This window comes from Bemisia tabaci, chromosome 8 (genome assembly GCF_918797505.1).
Source record: "Bemisia tabaci chromosome 8, PGI_BMITA_v3".
NCBI classification, from domain to species: domain Eukaryota; kingdom Metazoa; phylum Arthropoda; class Insecta; order Hemiptera; family Aleyrodidae; genus Bemisia; species Bemisia tabaci.
Window position 1 is genome coordinate 8,071,498 of NC_092800.1, and position 22,620 is coordinate 8,094,117.

Below are 22,620 nucleotides of genomic sequence, written 5' to 3' on the forward strand. Positions count from 1 at the left end.
GCTATTTTTCTAATTTTTTATTTTTTATTCTTATTTTATTTATCAAGACTTATTTCATAACCGCTGCACAAAGCATGGTTGCCTAAGTTTCATCCCAGATTTTCCATTTTTTCTCTTGTCAAGATTCTCTGTTTTAAGAAAATCGAATTTTTAATCGGTGATTATTTCCTCATAACCAAAATAATAGTATCACTTGCATGGTTTTTTATTATTACCAAAACCCTGAGACCGCAAAATCTCATGTTGATTGACAAGACAGAAAAAAAAGAAAAGGAAAAAAAACTTGAAATAATGTTGGCAGTTGTATAAATACATTTTGTATGACATCTCTTGAAATTAAAATACTTATCTATCATCCTGGCTGATTGCAAGTTTCTCTGCAGCCTAACCACAGCAGTGGTGATAGATTAATGATATTTTCCTATTTGAAGATGTGGTTAAGAATTGATTATTAAGATGTTCATTCCGAACATCGTGGAAATTGGAACTAGAAGTGGGAATGGCAGATTATTTGAGGGCCTTGGAGGACAATAAGGCGCATAAGTGCAGTTTTTGAAAAAAATTATGTATTAATTATTTCAAGTAAAACTAGTCTTAATGCACATTCTGTGAAAAATTGGTTCCCAAATTCCAATTTTTAAGCATTAAAAGTCAGTTTGAACTTAATAAAGATTCGCGTAATTTTGGAACTTCAAACGAATATTTCTTAAAACAGCACAAACTGCACTTATGCGTCTTGTCCTCCAAGCTCCTCATTTGATGTATCGCTAAGCACGCCACGCCATCCCAATATTGAGGCAATTCAACTCCTAGATAACACTAATGAATACAGACGCCTCGAAAGGGTAAAACCGTGGGAATTGGCCAGGCCTGGTCTGACCCTTTGATTTTATTGCTTCATATTGTCTCACGTAAATAAGTTACGAACTACTCGGTTGTTTGTACACTCATTTTTATTTTATATTTATCAACAAAGTGCATAAGGAAACTTACTAAAAAAAATAATAATAAAAAAAAAAAGATTGGCTTTCATGGATCCTGGAAATGAAGACTCCTAAATTAGTGGCTTTAAATAGGTAAGTTTTGGTTCATGCTCACCAATGAAATAATTATTTTCTGAAATATATATCACTTCCCCTTTTCATTAACTAAAAAATAGACAAAATTTCTTAGGAGATGACAAAATTGAATACAAAAACTCAAACCCATTATGATACGTAGGTATGCACCTATTGCTTTGTTAGTGGCCTGACGTGCAAAATCGCCAGATTCGTCGATTGCAGGTAGACGGTGCACAACTGCACACCTCAAATCACGGTGTCCACTCCAGCAAGCACAAATTTGGCAATTTACATATATTTATTTTATTTATTTACAGTAGTGTACCTACATAAATGACACAAACATTGGTGTGTCCAAGCATACCTACTTGTCAGTGAATACCCCCCCCCCCAAAATTTACTTTTTGAACATCATTGTAAAAATCACTTAGAGAATAAAATGCCTTACAAACCAATAAAGTTTTTAACCCATTGAAAAAAGAGTTAACTTTCCAGTCTTTCAATAGTTTTCTTAATTTCAATGGAAGATTATTAAAGAGCCTAATAGCAGAATGTGACATTGACTGTTCAGCGACCTTCAAACAAACAATTTCAAGAAGGGGTTTCTAGTGTTTTTTATCATGTCATTAGTGATCAATCCGTTGTCAATGGCAAACTTTAGAATATATTATGTAGGTACAAAGATTGATGGAAGTGTTAAGAGTTGGTGCTTACACATTTACACATCAAAACGTACATGCCGACGGTAAAACTACCAGACCACATGGACTACATTTTGCTATTTGGAACTATAAATTCTAGCCCGGTTTAAAAACGACGTATGTGCCATTAGTTTCCCTATGCTCATAAGTTTTTTTCCAGAAGAGCCAGAATTTATAGTTCCAAATTGCAAAATGCAGTCCATATGTCGTTCACAGTGTATAAAAGTCTGCGCTCCCAATGAATTTTTTTGAAGGAAAGCAAATCAATATCACTTCCTCGAAATTTTCACAGAGTTTTCTTCGCAGGGAGAAGAGAGAACACGGAAGTTTCAAGAATTGACGTTGAGTAGTTTTCCATTTAAAAAATAAAGTATTACATGAAGCCTGCAACGTCGCAAACCTTGATACGTGTTCAGGTAGTTTCACAGTCGATATTAGCAATGGTGCAGTGCTTGAAGTATCTCTGCGATGTTGAAGGCGCTATTCATGTTCCGCTGCGGTGCGCATTCTATTGTCCGCGTTCTAGGCGACTTTTTTCCAGTGGCGTGGCGTGCTTTGCGATTCATCGACTTATCCGCCAAATCTATCGAAAAGGATCGATTAACAGGATGTTCGCAACGAACACCTTAATAATCGATTCTTTAACCTATCTTCAAATGGGGGAAATGTCGCTATTCGATCATTCACACCTCGCCACTGTCTCCAGTGTTATTAGATAGGAAGAATACACTAGGGACAAGGCTTTAGGAGCTCATGCAGAGACATGCTTTAAGCGTGACCAATCGTCGTTTTCCGCACGAAAGAACGTAACTACATTTCAATGTTGCCAAATTTCCTTTCGTAAATTGCACTTTAACCAGAAAAGTATTGGGCATTTCTAACTGAAAATTTCACTGATTTTTCTTCCGATTTCATGCAAAAATCAGACAAATTTGGATATAAATTGCACACTTACATTTTTGTAAAATAAATTAATTGTTGGAGTCAATTTGGCAACCTTGGATTGGAGTTACGTTCCTTCGTGCGGGAGACGACGCAATGTGCAAGGCATTCAAAAATATTTTTGAATGCTGATTATCAACCTGAGCATAGGCGGTTCTACGGGGGTGCCAAGGGTGCCAGGCACTCCCAAGCAAAAATTAAGTACGGTTATCGGAAACCGTAGAATTACTGCTTTTAAAGATTCTGTATTCGCTCACACTGAGAAAAAATCCCAGCAATTAATTGAAAATGTTTTAAACAGAATTAAAATTGATAGCCGTGTTTTACGAAGATTCCACTGTTTTTTTATGGTAAGATTGTAGTTTTGATGGAAAGTTTTGCTAAAAATTTTCTAAATTGAATATACAGGTATTTAAGTGGAGAGGAAGGAGAGAAAAAGAGAAAGGTGGGTAGGGAAGGGATAGAACTTGAGGGCCGAAACTTAGGCCTCCCCTGAGCGACCGTCCCCTTTGGAGCCGATCTCCGACGTTTTCCACCTCTAGGCACCCTCAAGAATGAAGGTCCAGAACTGCCTATGATATTAAGCTTCCATCTCCTTGCTAAGGCGCAGGGATACAACTATTTCAACTCTCCGGAACGCGTGAGGTATCACGCCTCAATTGAAGGCGTTTTCGAATCTTCTGTGTTATATGACGAGATTTTCCAAATTGTTTTGCATTATATTGTTGACTTGAGTTCCTTTTATTATTCAGTTAAATTACTCCTGCTTCTTAATTTTTAATTATTCTGCAAAAATTATCCATTTGCGAAATACGATCCTGGCTTCACCGCCCTTAAACTACGGCCTTAACGGTTGAAAAAGGCGTTTTCGAATCTTCTGTGTGTTACATGACGAGATTTTCCAAATTGTATTGCATTATAGAGTTGATTTGAGTTCCTTCTATTATTTCGTTAAATTACTCCTGCTTCTTACTTTTTAATTATTTTGCAAAAATTATCCATTTGCGAAATACAATCCTGGCTTTAGCGCCCTTAAACTACGTCCTTAACGGTCGAAACTGCAGTAGCGGCACAGGAAAACCGTAATAACCAAGCGGGGACGCTACTTCAATATTAAGCTTACATCGCCTTGCTAAGGAGCAGGGATACAACTATTTGAACTCTCCGGAACGCGTGAGGTATCACGCCTCAATTGAAGGCGTTTCCGAATCTTCTGTGTTACATGACGAGATTTTCCAAATTTTTTTACATTATATTGTTGATTTGAGTTCCTGTTATTATTTAGTTAAATTACTCCTGCTTCTTAATTTTTAATTATTCTGCAAAAATTATCCATTTGCGAAATACAATCCTGGCTTTAGCGCCCTGAAACTCCGGCCTTAACGGTCGAAACTGCAGTAGCGGCACAGGAAAACCGAAAAACCAAGCGGGGACGCTACTTCAATGTAAACCATAGGCGGTTCTACGGGGCTGCCAGTGGGTGCCAGGCATCCCCAAGCAAAAATTAAGTACGGTTATCGGAACCGTGAAATTGCTGCTTTTAAAGATTTTGAATTCGCTCACACTGAGAAAAAATCCCAGCAATTAATTGAAAATGTTTTAAACAGAATTAAAATTGATAGCCATGTTTTACACTGAGATTCCACTGTTTTTTTTATGGTAAGATTGTAGTTTTGATGGAAAGTTTTTCTAAAAATTTTCTAAGTTGAATTTACAGGTATTTAAGTGGAGAGGAAGGAGAGAAAAAGAGGAAGGAGGGTAGGGAAGGGATAAAACTTGAGGGCCGAAACTTAGGCCTCCCCTAAGCGACCGTCCCCTTTGGAGACCTTTCAATCAGTCGAGAAACACACAGGAAAGTGGAGGAACCTCTTCGACGATATCGAGGAAGTCGTGACGTAGCAATCCCTGCAATATCTTGTCCTGCGGAGTCACCGACACGGTTCGCTCGCCGTAATCGAAATTGTATTCCAGTTGCTGCGGATCGTGGAACTTCTTGCGAGTCGAGAGGGACACCTTGGACACCTGCTGCTCGTACTTCTTCTCCTCGATCGTGCCTTTCATGATGAACCTGTAGATATGACACGGTTTCGTCTGTCCGAATCTACAGATTCGGGAGGCGCACTGTGAGTCGACCGACGGGTTCCAATGCGCGTCGAAGATGATCATCCTGTTCGCAGCCGTCAGGTTCAATCCCAAACTGACCTCTCCTGTCGTCAGGAAGAAAAGTCTGGCTTTTCTATTTTCCGAGTTGAAAATGCGACAGCAGCGACGGCGATCCTCCAGGGAGGACCTTCCGTCCAGACGGAAATAGTCGTCCCCTGGAGTCCAACCCGAGCGTCTGAGGAAACACTCGAGCAAGTCTAGAGTCTGCAAGAACTGCGAGAAGACCACGAGCTTATCCCCGCTCTCGGAGCACTTCTTCAGAATCTCGAGGAACAGTTTGACTTTCGGGCTGGGCCCGATGCTGCTCAGACCTAGCCCTGTCACCCTCAGGGCTTGAATCTCACCGGACGGGCCTTCGAAAGCGATCTTGGGGTGGTTGCATATCTGGCTCAACATGATCGCTTTCTCCAACAATTCCCCTCTGTTTAGATGACGATCGTCGACGCTATCGGCCCACCACCGATAGGTCTGGATCTGCGTTTGCGACATCCTGATTTTGATCGCGTACTCGTGCCTTTCCGGGAGGATCCGCTCGAAGACCTTCGAGTCTGGGAAAAGCACGACCCCCTCGAGCTTTTCTCGCAGGACGTGGAGCCTGTTTCTCATGAACTCCGTGTCCTTCTTAGTCGAGTCCCACAACTGCCCGTTCATGATGGGGTTCAAAAAGCGGTTGTTGAACTCCACTTTATCCCCCAGGAAATGGGGTTTGACTAAGTTTATCAAATTGTACACCTCGGATAGGAGGTTTTTCAAAAGGGCTCCTGTTGTCAATATCCGCCGAGACGTCCTCAACATCTCGACTGCCTTGGTAGTTCCTCTTTTGTTGTTTTTCAGGACGTGGCACTCGTCGAAGATGACCACGTCTGGACCTGGGTTCACCAGGTGTTTGCGGATTTTATAATAGGCTTCTTCGTGCCACTGGGAGGTTTTGGGGAGGACGAGCGACCGGAACTCTTGGTATCCCAGGATCATCACCCCGCCCTGCTCCTGCCACCTCCGCAAGTGCCGCTCCCTCGTTTCGACGTCCTCGTAGGAGGTCAAATCAAAAACGTCGATTTTTTCTGTAACGCTCGTCTGCCACCTCGCGAACTTGTCGCCCCACTTCAGCTTCACCGACTTCGGGCACACGATCAGGATCTTGTTCAGGTTCAAGGTAGGGTGCTTGATGACGGTATGGGCCAGAGCGACGATCTGGAGAGACTTTCCGAGCCCCATACTATGGGCGACGATGCAACCCGAACCAGGCGTGGACTTGACCTGCTCGACGGACTCGAAGCAGGCGTTCCACATGAACCTCACGCCGTCCTTCTGGTGTTCGCTCATGCTCCGGACGAGAGCCGGGTCGACTTGGACCCTGATTTCCTTCGTCACCTTGTCGATGTCCAACACTTGGGTTGTTCGTTCTCGGTGCAACTCTGCGAGTGCCTCCTGTCGCTCGGCGAGTCGCGTTCTTCGCTCCTCCTCATCGCGTTCTGCGCGTCTGGACTCGATGGCCATCTCCTCGGGGGACATGATCTTCCGAATGTTCCGCCGACCGGTTGGTTTCTTGCTCTCGACTTCTTCTTCCGACTCCTCCGAGATTTCGACGAGGGACGGATCGATCGTCGGGAATCTGAATTCGAGCGAGGGTGAGGGTTCGCGTTTCGTAGGCACCTCGTAACAAGTTTTCGGTAGTGCGGTTCCCCTAGTTCGATCAAGTCTCCTTTTTTTGTATTTTTTAATTTTATTTTTTAATTTCGTCTTCTCGGGTTCCGATTCCCAGGTCTCGCTGGGCACTGCTGTTTGCTCTCCGGATGACGTGCTGTCGTACTTCCGTTTTTCGACTGGATTCGAGACTGACTCTTCTTCTGACTCTACTTCCGACTCTGAAGAGTCTGAATTCGAGGACTCCTCCACTCCTGAATTTGGGGCGTCTCCAAGATCTTCGACATCTCCGATTTCTTGAGTGGAAGATTTGAAGCCCTCATCCTCGGTGCTGTACCGCACACGCACCATGCGCATGGCAGAAAGTGAGCTGGGTTTGACATTCGAGTCCGAAATCTGAGATACTGGCTGTGCATTTCCGAGTTTCAGGTATATTCCTGCGTTCTTTTTCATCAAAGCGGTCCGGCATTTTATCTGGTTTTCCATGTCGTTGAGGAGAGTCACAACTTCTTCGTGATTTTGAAGGGCCTCTTCTACTGAAGTCGGTTCCGTGGAGAGTTTGAACTCCAAATCACTGGACTTCATTAAGGCCAGTTCCATGTGTCGTAGAACCTCCCGTATGGCCTCGAGGCCCATAATTTGGAGGAGCTTCGGCACCCGAGATTTGTCCATCCGATTCTGAAATCAAAAATAAATGTAGGGTTTTACTACGGGAAAATCATTGGTCAGGAGATACAATGCAATAATCGCGAGCAAAATATTTTAGTCATCCCGGACTACAGGCTTCCCACGGTGTAAAATTTATTTTTGGCGATGAACACTTATCTTTCACAGAGTGATGGTGGATGAAAGGAGTGCTGGCAACCAACCGGAAAATCAGTTCACAGCAACTTTTTGACAGACTTGGTGAACGGCTTAAATTCACCCCTATTTCTTCTTTTTTTAAAAATAATATTGAGCTTCTACTTCATTAGAAACATTTTCATCAGGCCCGCCTCAAGGGTGGAGATGCTGGGTCCATGGCACCGGGGCACGTGCCGCCCATGACACACTATTTCAAATTCACACGTAACCCTTGTCTCGTAAAGAAAAGAAAAAGATTTCGAAAAAGGTGAATACGTTTTCTAAAACACGCTGGGGCACTGTAGAATTCTTTCTACTGTTTTGCAGGTTTCTATCTATTTTTAAGATTTTTAGTAGAAAATGAAATTTTGCAACTGTGTGCTCTTAAGTTTAGGATATTACAAATTATTTTTCTGGTGGTAAGGGGATCGGGTAGAGGGGGGGGGGGAGGGGTTGGTGGCAGTCATGGGGCCCCGATCTTAAAATTGGCACTAGGGCTCGAGGTGGGATGTGGCAGCTGATTTTCATGATTTAAGTATCGGTGGAATTCCATGACCCTGTTCAAGACATTAGATGGAAGTACTTGTGGAATTAAGGGCCAAAACGATTAGTCTCTGTGTTAGATTGTAATTATTTATCTTCTCCCTCTCCCCCAGTTAAAAATGCTAAATCAGCAATGCTCTTATTTGGCGTCTTCCATGATTCAAACTTCCTACTCGCAAAAAAAGCCTGGGCCTAAGTCTACTAGGATCAAACCGGACACTCAATTATTGGACGCATTTAAATCGAAAAGAACTACTTGTATATTGTGACATGAGCCCTGACATGTATGTATTCTTATGTATCTCAGGGCTCATGTCAAAACGGATATAGTTCCCTCTGTTTTTAATATGTCCAATTCACTGTCCAGAAACTCCATCGTTTAACTTATTTCATCTTCCAATGTAAATCAGTCACTGAATGAATCATTATTAGGAATAAATTCATCTTTGTCAAATTTTGATGGCAACTCCATTTCGCAAATTTATAACGAAAAATTGGGCATTACCGCCCTCTTTGGTGATGCAGCATTGAGAATTAAAAACCAAGGATGAAATCGAAGGATGTTTCATGGAGGAAGGGGGGAGATTCCGCGATTAATGAATTATAAAATATCTCGGTAAAGACTTGAATACACCGAAATTTTTCTGTCGAATGTCCATTTACTAAAATATTTCAACTTCATAATGACATCATATACATAAGCTCCGAGACCTCCTAAATATTCGTATCTGGTAACGCTTAGTTCCGTTCCGGGCCGATTTTCACGATTTTTGCGGCTATCGACACGCAATTGTCTCTAGATGAGCTCGCTTCATTTAGATTTTAAAAATATGGCCCATGTTTTTTTATATTATGTGGTAAAGTTGCAAATTCTCCCATTTAAACATTGTAATTTTTAATTTTTTGTCATAGTTCGTTTGAGCATTCTACTGGGCCGATTTCCATGACTTTTGCGGTTATCGACGAGTGATAGTCCCTAGATAAGCCCGCTGTAATCAGAATTAGAAAATAGGTCCCAGGTTTTTTTATATTAGAGGAGACCAGAAAGCTTAGAAAGGGGGGGGGCAAAATTTTGAATCTTGGTCTGTTCGTAGGGTTAGTGAATCGAAGGTATGCTTCTTTGCTACACGCTATCCAATAGCGACGAAACGCTCCGTTCCGTTTCGTTTCGGTCTTGGCGTGAAATTTGAAACAAATGCCGATTTTTTCACTCGATTCTTATTGGTCCAGTTTCTCCCGGCCAGAGAAATATTGGATAAATGAGAGTCGGTTATGAAAATCTTTTCATTTTTTTGGTCGTCCTTTTGTCGACGCGGGTCGAAGAGAACGCGAAGCAGGCTCGGACTGGCCTTTTGGTAATAAAGACAAACTTAAGCGGGGTGATTATTGAAATTGATAAACAAAGCTATAAACAAAGAAGACAACGGGAAAATGAGGCGTTTATAAATGTATGAGTGGAAGCGGGTGGTTACAATGGACAAATGTAGTGAGTAATAGACTGATTAATGGCAACTCAAGAAGGATCGTATAGTCAGTTCATCATTTCCTTCTTTGATCTACAACAATCACCCATTTCAACCAATGGGATCGCTCAATTTTCCCTATGTCTTCTTTGTCTATCGCTTTGTCTATTGATTTCAATAATCAGCCCGCTGATCGGCAAAGTTACTCGTATATATTCTATATTACCAATGCAACTTCTCCAGGTAGCTTTGTTACTCGCATAGGTTCAAGCATGTCCACCTATGCGTGTAGCAGGATTAGTGTCATTATGTACATCTCTGGAGACTTAAACGCCGAGGGTAAGAAAGTAAGCGACAATTTCAAAATTGCAATGATTACTTCAGACTAAAATTAATGACTTTAAGCCGAAAAATGTGTGGCGATTTTTGGAAATTGTTAAGAGTTTACAGCTCATAGTGACGTTTCGTTAAAATATTTCATAGAGAATGAAATATTTTTACTTTTTTCAGTCATTCAAAAGCTCAATTCCTTTCCGAGATTTTTGATGACGATTCTTTTTTAAGACGGATACCTACCAATTTTTGATAATTTAGAAGGTGCCAAGATAGCACTCTGAGCCACTTTCGTCATCTTTAAGTTTTAAAAATTTAAAACTTACTGAAAATTCAACCTCCAAGTGAAAAACATCCACTGCCACCAAGTCTCGCAAAAATGAATCAAACAGGATCCAAGATAGTATTTTAGGCTGCATCCTCTATCTTGGATTTTCGAATTATGAAAATTTGAGTTGGATTTCAAGTTATCCGTCAAAAAATGCCACCTTGTACTGAGTTTCAAGAAACGTCCTGGAGTGTATTGGCGGCGGCAATCGTGATCTTCTGCCATCAAGTCGAGGCGATACTCTTGAAGGCGCTCTGAGCAACTATTCCACCTCGGAAGTATTGCACAGTATCAGACGGAATTGAAGGCGCACTAACGTAGGCAACTTGACTGGTAGCGTTTATCGTACGATATACGACTCCTGATCGATCAATTTTTTTGAAACTCAGTACCACGTGGTATTTTTTGACGTATAACCTGAATTGCAACTCAAATTTTCATAATTTGAAAATTCAAGATAGCGGATTTGGTCTAAGATGCTATCTAGGCACCTGTTTGATTCATTTTTGCGAGACTTGGTGGCAGTGGATGTTTTTCACAAAAAGGTTGAATTTTCTTACAAAATTGTAAAATTCAAAAGTCGGAGCTGGCGGATGTGACCGAGAACGCTGTCTTGGTGCCTTCGAAATAATTCGACTTTGCAATAGAGGTATCTATCCTTTTTTATGTTCAGTTTCAAATCGATGTACTCTCAGCTAACTTAAACCTCGATATCGACTCGGTCATCAACCGTTATGAAATAAATCTGTTTGTTTTGTTTCTTTCTTTTCTTTTAAATTATTCATGTATATATTTTTTTACTCCATTTCCAACAGGAATCGCATATCGCACGATCTATAGGACTCTACGGATGCCAGTGAATTTACATACGTTAGTGCGCCTTCAATTCCGTCTGATACTGTGCAATACTTCCGAGGTGGTATAGTTGCTCAGAGCGCCTTCAAGAGTATCGCCTCGACTTGATGGCGGAAGATCAGGACTGCCGCTGATATTACACTCTAACGCGTGCGCTGTTACACATTTTCTCATTACTAACGGCGAGATAAAAAACATATTTACCTCGATTTGCGACATTGCAACTATTTCACTGCCTATTTTGAATGAGAGAAAGAGCATGAACACTTTAAAATCTGCCGTAATTTTTCCGAGATGTGACAAAATACATTATTTGAATGTGCTGCTATCGAGCTGATAATAACAGTGATTGGCACTTAGTACGTTACGGTGCCTTCCTTATTACCTCTTCGGGCCCATCTACGTCCAGGGTTAAAACATTTCGGGTCTGCTTGTGTTCGTTCGAGGATTTCTACCTACCACTTCTTATTCTCCTGTTTAATTTAAGCATAAACTTTAGACATTAGACTGAAATGAAACATTCAAATTCAACAGTCATTGTTATTATCACCTCGCTAGCAGCAAATTCAAATAATGCTTTTTGTCATAACTCGGAAAAATTACCTACGGCAGATTTTAGGTGTTCGCATTCTTCTACCCGTTCAAAATAGGCAGTGAAAAAGTTGCAACGTCGCAAATTGAGGTGTGCATGTATTTCATCTCTCCGTCGATGATGAGAAAATGTGTAAATCCACACGTTCCGGGGTGTAATGTCGGCGGCAGTCGTGATCTTCTGCCATGAAGTCGAGGCGATACGCTTGAAGGCACTCTGAGTAACTATTCCACCTCGGAAGTATTGCACGGTATCGGACGGAATTGAAGGCGCACTAACGTAGGCAAATTGACTAGTAGCGTTTATCGTACGATCTGCGATTCCTGTTCGCTCGATTTTTTTAAAACTCGGTGCCAGGTGGCATTTTTTGACGGAAAACCATATACAACATTGACTAGGCATGTTCAGATTATCGATTTACAGCGGATGGCACAGGAGCTGGGGCGCTTCGCGGGAACATAGAATAAAAATAACTAGCTGACTATTTTCTGACTAGCTGAGCTATTTATTATTCTATGGCGGGAATATGTGAACAATACCTATATGAAGCGTGTGGCTCGCTTTCAGTTCCCGAGATCCCGACCCGTGTCCGGTGCCAGTGAATAGTCCCAAATACTTAGAGCTAATGTAAATAGCTTGTAAATCCAAACTTTTTCGACTGAAACGAGAATCAAACAGACTCATTCTAAAGAGCGCAAAATTTCCTATCAATCAGTATCAAAAAATTCGTCAAAAAAAATTCCTGTGACCGAAAAATGGGTTTTTAAAAAAACCGCGGCAAAAATTCTTACGACCAGTGACCTTTTTTTCTCATTTTCCCTTGAAACTGTTAATTTTAGGGAAAATGTCTGAGGACGTTTTTGAAAGGCCATAAAATTTTCTATCAGATCGTTACAAAAAAATTTTCGAAAAAGTAATATCTGAGGACGAAATTATGGATTTTAAAAACGGCCGCGGCAAAAATCCTTATGATGAGAAACCTTTTTTCTCATTTTTCTTTTAAACCGTCGACTTTAGAGGAAAATGTCAAAGGACCGTTTTGAAAGGGCGTAAAATTTACTACTTTTTACTATACTAGACAATGATCCTTTTTGAAAGCTTATCTTCAGATCATTTACTAAAATTGGTATGCGGTAAGATGCCAAAAGTGAAGTGACAGAGGTTCATTGCTGAATGCCGTGATCACTGAATCTTTGGGGTCCAATCATGCAGGATCTTCGGAAAGATTTGGTTTGCATCGTACCTGTAAACCGACAGTTATTATTTTTCCCCTCAGAAATTCAGCTGAAGACGATGAAAAGTAACTATAAACACGCGTGCTTGCCCTATCGGCCCTTTTAATATCACGTAACCAACATCAATCAAAGACATAATGACTTCACTTTACACCACAAGAGCTGATAAGAATTAAAATACAACCACCTTTCTGTAGGCCTTGTCTCCACGAGCCGTTTCACGTGATTTGTCCCAGGGAAAAATCCCACTTACGAAGTTGGGAAAAATATTGAGTCAATCAATATTTTTCCCGGTACCAAGTATGGTACTTGTACCCCTATAGGACCCACTGAGAGAAGAAGAAGAAGTGAAAACAAATTGTTCGATATTTTATTCATTACTACATTGTTCATGTTTGTATAGTTAAAATAATGTGTCTATTTGTCAACTGAGTGCAATTATTATTTTAATCCCGGTTAAATACTCGACTTTAACTAATTTATCTTCCCGCGCAAACTAGTCGCAGGACTGTACATGAGCCCCGTCCCGTGGAGACGGTATCTGGGAAAAATCCCAGAAGTTTCATTCCTGCGATTCGAACTTGGGACAAATCCCATGAAAACGTCCCGTGGAGACAAGGCCTTACTTTTTCCCGTGGCAAAAGTTATCATTTACGTCATCCGAGCGCCCTAACTCCTGTGCAATCCGCAGTCGCGCCACCACCGTCGTTTCGAAATCTGCACCCGGAAACTGATGCTGACAGCTCCCGTGTCCGGCACCGGTAAACCCGGTTGATAATGACACGAACTAACCTCAAACCTCAACAAACCCAGCAGAAACGATGTGAACAGACACGATTTTCCAACGAAACCTCGAATTTATGCAGGAAGGTCTATAGCGAGAGCGTGTCCTGTGACACAGGCTGAATTCGGGGAGTTAAAATCGGTCTTGGTGTTAGCGGCCGTGTCAAGCTAAAACGGGTGTTACCTGACACCGGTGTTAGCGCCGTCCTGACACAGAGAGATAAAATCGGCCCTAATGGACAGGTTTTACCGTGCTGCCGTGCTAAAGCAAATGGTTGTATGAACCTTCGGGCGTTGCCAAATTTCCTTTGATAAACCACGAATTTCAACTTCCTGGCAAACTTATGCATATTTTCCTTCTGATTTTTCGGATAATCTTGTTCACAATTTCATTTGAAGTTCCTGAAGACTTCAAGGAAAAATATTCATAACTTTCCTCAAAAATGAACATTTCGTCTGAGAAAATTTGGCAACTCTCGAATATTCATACGGCGTTCTTCCTATACTGCCGCACTAAGGAAAAACGCCGTATGAGCCTTCAGACGTTGCCAAGTTTCCTCCGATTAAAACCGAATTTACTGGGAAAATTCTAAAAATTATTTTCCAAAATTTTCAGACAATTTTGTGCGCAGTCAAATCTAAAATATCTGAAAATTTCAAGGAAAAACATGCATGAATGTTGTTAAAAATACATGTTTTAGCAATGGAAATTTGGCAACTCTCGAATTTTCATACGGCGTCCTTCTTCAGCACGGTAGTACAGTGCGGTAGCATGAGCCCAACCCGACATTATTTTCGATTCTTTTTTCTGTCGCGGTAGAATATCTCCTCACAAAATTCCTCCTTAGCTTGTATAAAATGTTTTATTTTCAAAATCACAAGCTATTCCGACATACGTAGAACGCCAATCATGCAAATTTCTTTCGAGTGAAAGCAGATAAATATGAGCTCACAAGATGATCCGCTATGCTAACGCTCTTTTCTTCGTGAATATTTACTTGCTTATGCACTGAAAACAAAATCTCGGTGTATTTACTAAGAAAAGGGTAAAATTACCGAGAATTCAGGGTTCTATTTGATCCCGGTTTTTTCTTGGTAAAATTACCATTTATGGAATTGGTAATTTTACCGAGAAACTCGGTAAAATTTTTGAACTTTCTCGGTAATTTTACTGGACCTTGATAAAAACGCCAATATTTTTTATCGACTGTGGTAGACTTACGAAGATAAAATAGCAAAGTTACTGGGAATTGATTACCAATAAAAGTGGTATTCTTACCTGAAAAAAACAGTAGAAATACCGGTTTTTAGGTAAGCTTACCAGTCTGTCCTGGTAAAATTACCAATAATTGGTAAAAAAAAGTGAGATGGTAAAGGTACCAACGGACCTTGGTAAAAACGCCGAGAATTTTTTTTTCAGTGTAGTCTGCTATGCGGGGGCGTCGGGTGGTGGCCCGGGCGATGACTGAAATCAGAGTGTCCTGGCTGCTCTGGCCAAGGGACTGATCATTATCATGAAAAGAAAGGTGGCGAAGAAAAAGGTAGGGAAAGTATGCGAAGAAAAAGGTAGGGAAAGAATGCGAAGAAAAAGGTAATAAACAATCCGTGCCAGGCTAACGGTTGTTCGCAAGGTCGCGGAGTCGCGGACAAAGGTACCGGACCGCCTAGCTTGGGGTATTGGAAAGGTAAAAAGGTGCTAAAAGGAAAAGATAAAAGATTAATAGGTAAGACAGGCGCTAGGCTAATGGATAGAGATAGATATGAAAAGGAAACATGGCATGGCATCGTACTAAGGTATAGGTAGGAACACCACAGGACGATTAGTGGCAATTTTCCAAAGAACGGAGGCTTCTTTCAATGAATGTTCCGATCAGAAGCTTCTGAGCCCGTTTTCTCAAAAAATCATTTTTGCACCAACTGCTCTCTTCGTTATCACGGCAAATATTATGTTAATCCGCTCGTTTCTTGGGACAAGTGCAGGAAAAAACTCCGCGCATGAAATCTCCTCTTTGTCCGTGGACGGTTGAGAAGAGAGGTAGATCTATAAGATTCAGCTACTAAACGAGTACACGGAGAAAAAAAGAACACGGTTATTCGACGGTTACCACGGTAATAATGTCACTCGGGATTCCATGGTAGTGGAACCGTGGATTTTGGTAATATTATTGATGAGCAAAGTAGCATAACCATTCTCATAATAGTATGTCTGTGCCCACAGTAATATTACGGTGAACACGGTCATGTGAACGTGCTCATCGTTACAAGAATCGAAATCCACGGTTCTACTACCGTGGAATCCCGTGTGACATTACTACCGTTGTAAAGGTGGAATAACTATGTTTTTTTCTCGGTGATAATCTGTAACTTTGGTAGCTGATCGGACTGCTCAAATATCCAGTGGCGTGGCGTCCTATGCGATATATCGATTAATCTGTCATTTAAATCTATGGAAAAGGATCGCTTATCAAGGTGTTCGCAGCGAACACCTTAATAATCGATATTTTACTATAGATTCAATGAGGACATATCGATAATCGATCATTCACGCCACGCCACTGCAAATATCAGCGAGCTGATTATTAGAATTTATTGATAGATAAAACTATATAGACAAAGAAGACAGATGTTTGCCATATGGATTAGGAGAAACCACAAGACACAAGTTAAAATCTTCGTGAAGAACAAGGAGAGTGCTTGAGCTGCGGGATTTTATGGTAAAATTAAGTGCTGATTGACTGAACCACCAAATTTCTAACTAATACCGATGTTAAGAAAGTCATACAGTAAGAATAGGAAATTTCTCGAAGTACTCTTACGTTATTGACCCGGAGTTATTAAAACCCCACATCTACCGGGCTGATTTACGGTTGGTAAATGAAAAATCAGTTTCGGCAAGTTTAGACTGTGTTACCCAGTGTTCGAAACTCACCTTTGAGTTTTAGGAGCCATGTGGCGCATCAAGCCTGATTTTTAGGCGCCATTGAAGATTTTTTAGGGGCCAAATTGACTTTTTGCCTATATATTACGGCACATTTAGTGAAAAATTAGACGCAAGATGTTTTCGTAATAGAACTAGTAAGTAGCTGTAACTTGGGGAAGACAAAAGCACAAATGATGAAATCGTGAAGAATAGAAAAAACTTTCACTTGTAGTGCTGAAAATTTGGAATAATCACCTAATATGAAAATTCAGATTTTTAAGGGGCAATTTTTGGGGGCCACGTAGGCGCAGAGCCTTCATTTTTTAGGCGCATTTGGCGCGTTGGTGCCTGTGAGTTTCGAACACTGGTGTTACCCATACATTGTGAGATTTATGATAATTTGTTGAATTTTGTATTTGCAACAGAGACGTTTTCGGAAAAAAGAGAAGTTAGGCATATTTTGTCGTCTCCTTCACGAAAGAACGTAACTGCATATCAAGGTTGCCGACTTCTTTCCGCAAATCGCATTTTTACCAGCGGGGCGATTATTGAAACTGATAGACAAAGCTATAGACAAAAACGACAAAAGGGATTTGGAGGGATCCTATTGGTGGAAACGGGTGGTTGCAATGGACAAAGGAGGTAGGTAATAGACTAACTAACGGCAACCCACGAGAGACCCGACAGTTAGTCTATCATTTTCCCCCTTAGTCTATGAGAACCAACTATGTCAACCAATAGGATCGCTCCATACTCCCTATGTCATCTTTGTCTATCGCTTTGTCTATCAGTTTCAATAATCGCCCCGCCGGAGAATCCTGGGAATTTCTGACTGAAAAATTATTTAATTAACCTCTGATCTCATGCAAAACTCAGAATGATTCTGGACGACAATCGCACGGTTACATTCTCGTGAAAAATTGAATTGTTTGGGTCAATTTGGCAACCTTGGAATGGAGTTAAGGTCCTCCGTGCGTACAAAACAACGATTTATGGTGAAAGGAAATTATTTGAATCGGAGTTTGTGTGAAACATTGCTCGTTTTTCGAACACTAAACTCAGTTGCGAGTAGGCCTGCCACATCCCATCTCGGGCCCTGGTATCAGTCTTCTGGCCCGGGCCCCTAGCACAGAGGGGGGTCCGGGGGGCCTCCCCCGGGAAATTTTTGAAATTTTAAATCTATTTGGACGCATTTTGAAGCTCTTATGATGGAGATTTTCCATCAATTTCTGCAGAATAATTATATTACGGCCTTTTTTTTTACTTTCAGCACCAAATGCTTTCGAATTGTTGCATTCAAAACATCTATAAATTTTTTTTTTGAGGGGGCAGATGATACTTTTCAATTCTAGGGGGAGCTGGGCCCCCCTGGACTCCCCTGTCGTACGTCTATGGCAAGTGAGTTGAGCCATTGAAGTCCTGGATGCCCAGACAGGAGCCTCTTAGCATCCGACAACGGAAGAAAATGAAACGCAGTTACTAAAAATATCATTCTACATATACTCAAAATCTTGAAAATAGATAGAAATCTCTAGAAAAGTAAGAAAAATTTTATAGTGCCCTAGCGTGTTTTTGAAACTTTATTCACCTTTTGCGGAATTTTTAGCGTAATATTTTCACTTTTCTTTACGAGACAAGGGTTACACATGAATTCTTAGTGGTTTGTTACCTGCGCCACGGGCCCTTCCAGGGCCCGGGCCCCGGTACCAAGGACCCAGTATCCCCCCCCCCCCCCCCTTGTGGCGGGCCTGGTTGCGAGTTGCAAGGTGTCTAATTCCCGTCCTTTTGAATGAGCGGATGGAGTAATAAGTTACAGATAAATCCCCTCTGAATTGAAAAAAGCGCTGAAGTCTGCATTCAATCGTGCGATCCACTGGGTTGGATCAGTCAATAGGTATGTCAATGTCGCAGGCAATTAGGCAAATCAGGCATTTTATCAAATGACTAGGCAGAGAGTCAAATGTTGACAGTTTATGAAAATTTGTAAATTTACGGCGAAGAGCTAACGAGTTTTCAATACTTTGAGAAAAATATATCATCAAAAATACGAACTCTTCTTGTTTCTTCCTCTTCAAATGCCTCTCATATATTTACATTTTAAAATTCTGTCTTTTATGACATGCTGATAACTTCAAGATGAATGTTCATTCAGGAACTAAAAATCGTTTGAAATATTAATGCACGATCAAAATTTTTACAGAAAATCCTTATTTACTGGAGCAATTAACCATTTTTCATAAAATTAGGAAAGGAATCAGAATCGTATTCTACGGAAGAATTTTTGACTATTTGTCTAGGCGCTTGACAAAATGGCTGATTTTACTATCTGCCTGAGACATCTTCACAATATCCAAGCTGATTTGGGGTGGCGTAGAGGCTGAATCCTTGTTTGACTTACATAAGTATCATTTGAACTGCGTTAAGCAGAAAGGAACCAAGCCACATCAGCTATTGCCAAATTTAATCGATGAATTTAATTCTTTATATGAAATCGGTTGTGCGGATTTTCGTGCAAATTTCAGTGAATTTTCTATACATCGTGCAAAGCAAATTCCATAAAATTTTCAAAGAAATCCGCTCAAACGTTCCCTCGTAAAAAATTAAATTGCCGAGGGAAATTTGGCAATAGCTGATGTGGCTTGGTTCCTTTCTGTTTAACGCGGTCCATTTATTAAGGAAGTTTGGGCGAATTTATTAGATACAATTTACTTCGAATATGACTCGCCCTATTGCGATGAATATTTAAATGATCTTGCTTTGTATTGTTTCAATATAATCTTTGAAATCTGTATTTTATTGTTAAGATTTCTTTATTTGTTCAATGAATTTAAAAAATTAAATCCCATATTTGTATGTTTCCTCCCCATCCTGTGATTGGGATTGGGAGGAGGGTAGGATTGTAAGAGTCAAAGATGTTCTGACAACACCGTCCTCAGACAGTACTGCCGTGCTAAGCAAAAACGCCGTATGAACCCTCTGACGTTGCCAAATGTCCTTTGATAAAATACGAATTTACAGAGCAATTTGTGAATATTTTCCCTCCAAATTCTCAGATAATCTCATTCGCAGCTAGTTCTAAATGGACTGCATTTGCATTTGGACTATAATCTGGCTCATCTGAAAAACACTTATGTGCATAGGGAACTAATGCACTACGATGTTTTTAACCGGGCCAGAATTTATAGTGCCAAATTGCAAAACGCAGTCCAAATCATCTGCAAATTTCAAGAGAAAATATTCATACACACAAATAAAGAATAAGGAGAGAATTAAAATATGGGTAAACTAGGCCAAAACATTAAAAACACTAAAAGGCAGGACGTTTCGAGCTGTTACCAGCTCATTTTCAGCTGCAAAAACACATAAAAACAAGTAAAAATTGAGTGGCGACCGGACCCCAGCCGTTATCTCATAACCACTAACACACGGCGGGGGCGGAGTGGTAACGTGATAACGGCTGGGGTCAGGTCGCCACTCAATTTTTTACTTGTTTTCATGTGTTATTGCAGCTGAAAATGAGTTGGTAACAGCTCAAAACGTCCTGCCTTTTAGTGTTTTTAATGTTTTAGCCTTGTTTACCCATAGTTTTAATTCTCTCCTTATTCTTTATTCGTATATATTTGGGCTATGCTTTTGTGCTTTATCGTTTCATACATACAGTAAGTCGCTTTCACAGCGTAGCCTCGCGCTCTTCGACGCCCAATCACCATTGCCCCCTATCCTCCCAGAGACCATCAGGCAATTGGCACCTTCTAATCTCCTCCTCCACCCCTTGTCGCCAACCTTTCACAGGACGTCCACGCCGTCGCCTTCCGGGAGGAACCCAATTGAAAACCTGCCTGGGCAACCGATCGTCTGCCATCCTTCGCACATGTCCGTACCAGACCAAGAAAATATTCATAAATATTCTAAAAAATGATCATTTTATCGGAGGAAATTTGGCAACTCTCGAATGTTCATATGGCGTTTTTCTTTAGCACAGCAGTGTAGAAGGGAAGGTTGGGAGGTAGTGGAGGGCGAGATCAATAAGATTTTATTTGGATCAACCGAATGTTTATTGACGGAACTTTTTTATAAATCACAATTTAGAATAAAAATCGTTAAAGAGTTACATTCGCATGTTATAATTCATTACATTACATTACATTCAGTTACATTGCATCAGATTACAAAATTCGTTGATCATTGCGGGCTGCATAACCTGCGTTTGGAAGGCTTACGTTCATTGCAAATTTGTCTAATAGCTGCTCTAAAAGATGCACTGAGTGAATAAAAAAAACCCGTGTTTTAGAGGTAAAAATGAAATATACATGTGAAAAGTGAAGTTATGTAAACATATACCCAGTTTCGTGGTAGTATGTACTTGAGTCTGTATCGAATGTGATTTAGGTACAGTTCGTCCCTCATCAATTCAAAGTACGCGTTTATAATATTTTCCTGGTTTTCATTGGTCTCGGATAGAAACTGTTCCAACCCTGGTTCTAGACAGTAATCTATTGAATGTGTTGAGAATGGACAGAGTTAATCACAAACTTATTAGAACTGCTCATTATGAAAAAATGATTAGCTCCTGGCTGCATACGAACTTGATATCGAATAATATTTTGGCTCACTCTGCTGTACCCTAAAAATATTTTTTTGCCTCGGATCATGGCCTCAAATGAGAGTGACTTTCAAATGTTGCTTGAGACCTCAGAACCTGAGGGTCATATCACAAGTTTTGATGACGATGACTCTGATTATTGGGCCAGTGATTCATCAGAATCAGAGGTAGATGATCAATTGGATTACATTATTCAATTCGAAACTACAATTTCTGGCTCATCGGTGAAAACACTTATGTGCAGAGGGAAACTAATAGAACTTACATTGTTTCTAAGCTGAGAAAAAAATTGTGGTTCCGAACTGAAAAATGTAGTCCAAACTGATCAAGAAACAACGACCAATGATGTTGATCAGCCAGCTGCTCCTGACAATCTTCCTGACACAAATTGGTCACTCTCATTTAAGGCCATGATCTGAGGCATAAAAATATTTATAACAGCTGCAGGGCACAGCAGAATGAGCCAAAATATTATTCGATATCAAGTCGGTATGCAGCTAGAAGCTAATTAGATTGCATTCTGCAATTCTGCGAAAAGGAATCACGAGCATTCCAATGTCGCTAAGATTGTGCAACTTTTTTCACCCTGAAAATCTAAACTGTTCCCTTAAATAACTTTCATTTTTACTTCCAATAAACTGTAAATTCAGGCCAAAACTTAATTTTGTAAATTTACTTTTTTGCATGATTTCAGTGATGATATAGCAAAAAATGTAAGTTGCACAATCCTAGCAACACTGGAATGCTATTGGTTCCTTCTTGCAAAATGCTATCCAATTATTTTTCCATAACAAGCAGTTCTGATAAGTTGGTGATTACATTGCAAAGAACCCTGTCCATTCTCAAAACATTCAAAAGATTACTGTCAAGAACCAGGGTTGGAGCAATTTTTGTCCAAGACCAGTGATAACCAATAAAAATATTATAAACGCTTACTTTGAATGGACGAGGGACAAACTGGATTGCATTTTCCAAAAAGGCACCAAGAGCATTCCAGTGTTGCTAAGCTTGTGCAACTTACATTCCTTGCAATAAAATTATTGAACCTTGCAAAAAATTAAATTCACAAGGATAATTTTCGAATCGAATTTATAGTTTATTGGGAGTAGAGATAAAACTTGTACAGATGATCAGTTTATATTTGCAAGGTAAAAACAATTGCACAGTCTTAGCGACATCGGAACGCTTGAGGTTCCTTTTCGCAAAATACAATGCAACCATGCCTAAATCACATTCAATTCAGACTCAAGTATACTTACAACCGCGAAACTGGGTACATGTCTACATAACTTCATTTTTTTCATTTACATTTCATTGTATCTCTAAAGTACTGTCTTTTTGTTTATTCACTCAGTGCACCTTTTAGAGCATTACATGAATTCGCAAAGGAAACGGAAAACCTTGTCATCCGGAAGACCCTTAGCAAATTCACAAATAGCATCCCGCGCCTCCTGCAAAAAACACTTCTTCTCCCCGAACGTAACGCAGGGAAGTTTCGACGTAAATGACCCTACTTTTTCAAGGTAAATGCATTCGACTTTCTTGTACCAAGGTCCTGCTTTGACTGAGTCCGCATCGAGTCTGATCGGGAGACCCAGGTTAAACCATTTT

General features: G+C 40.5%; 1 protein-coding gene across 1 annotated transcript in view; it reads right to left on the reverse strand.

Moving 5' to 3' along the window:
• Window positions 1–19: 19 nt before the first annotated feature.
• LOC109040941 (transcriptional regulator ATRX homolog) overlaps window positions 20–22,620 on the reverse strand; it is a 35,125-nt gene continuing 12,524 nt past the window's right edge. The window contains exon 2 of the mRNA XM_019057081.2: window positions 20–7,189. Within this exon, the coding sequence (XP_018912626.2) occupies window positions 4,538–7,189 (2,652 nt within the window). The 3' untranslated portion in view covers window positions 20–4,537. The remainder of the gene's footprint in view (window positions 7,190–22,620) is intronic.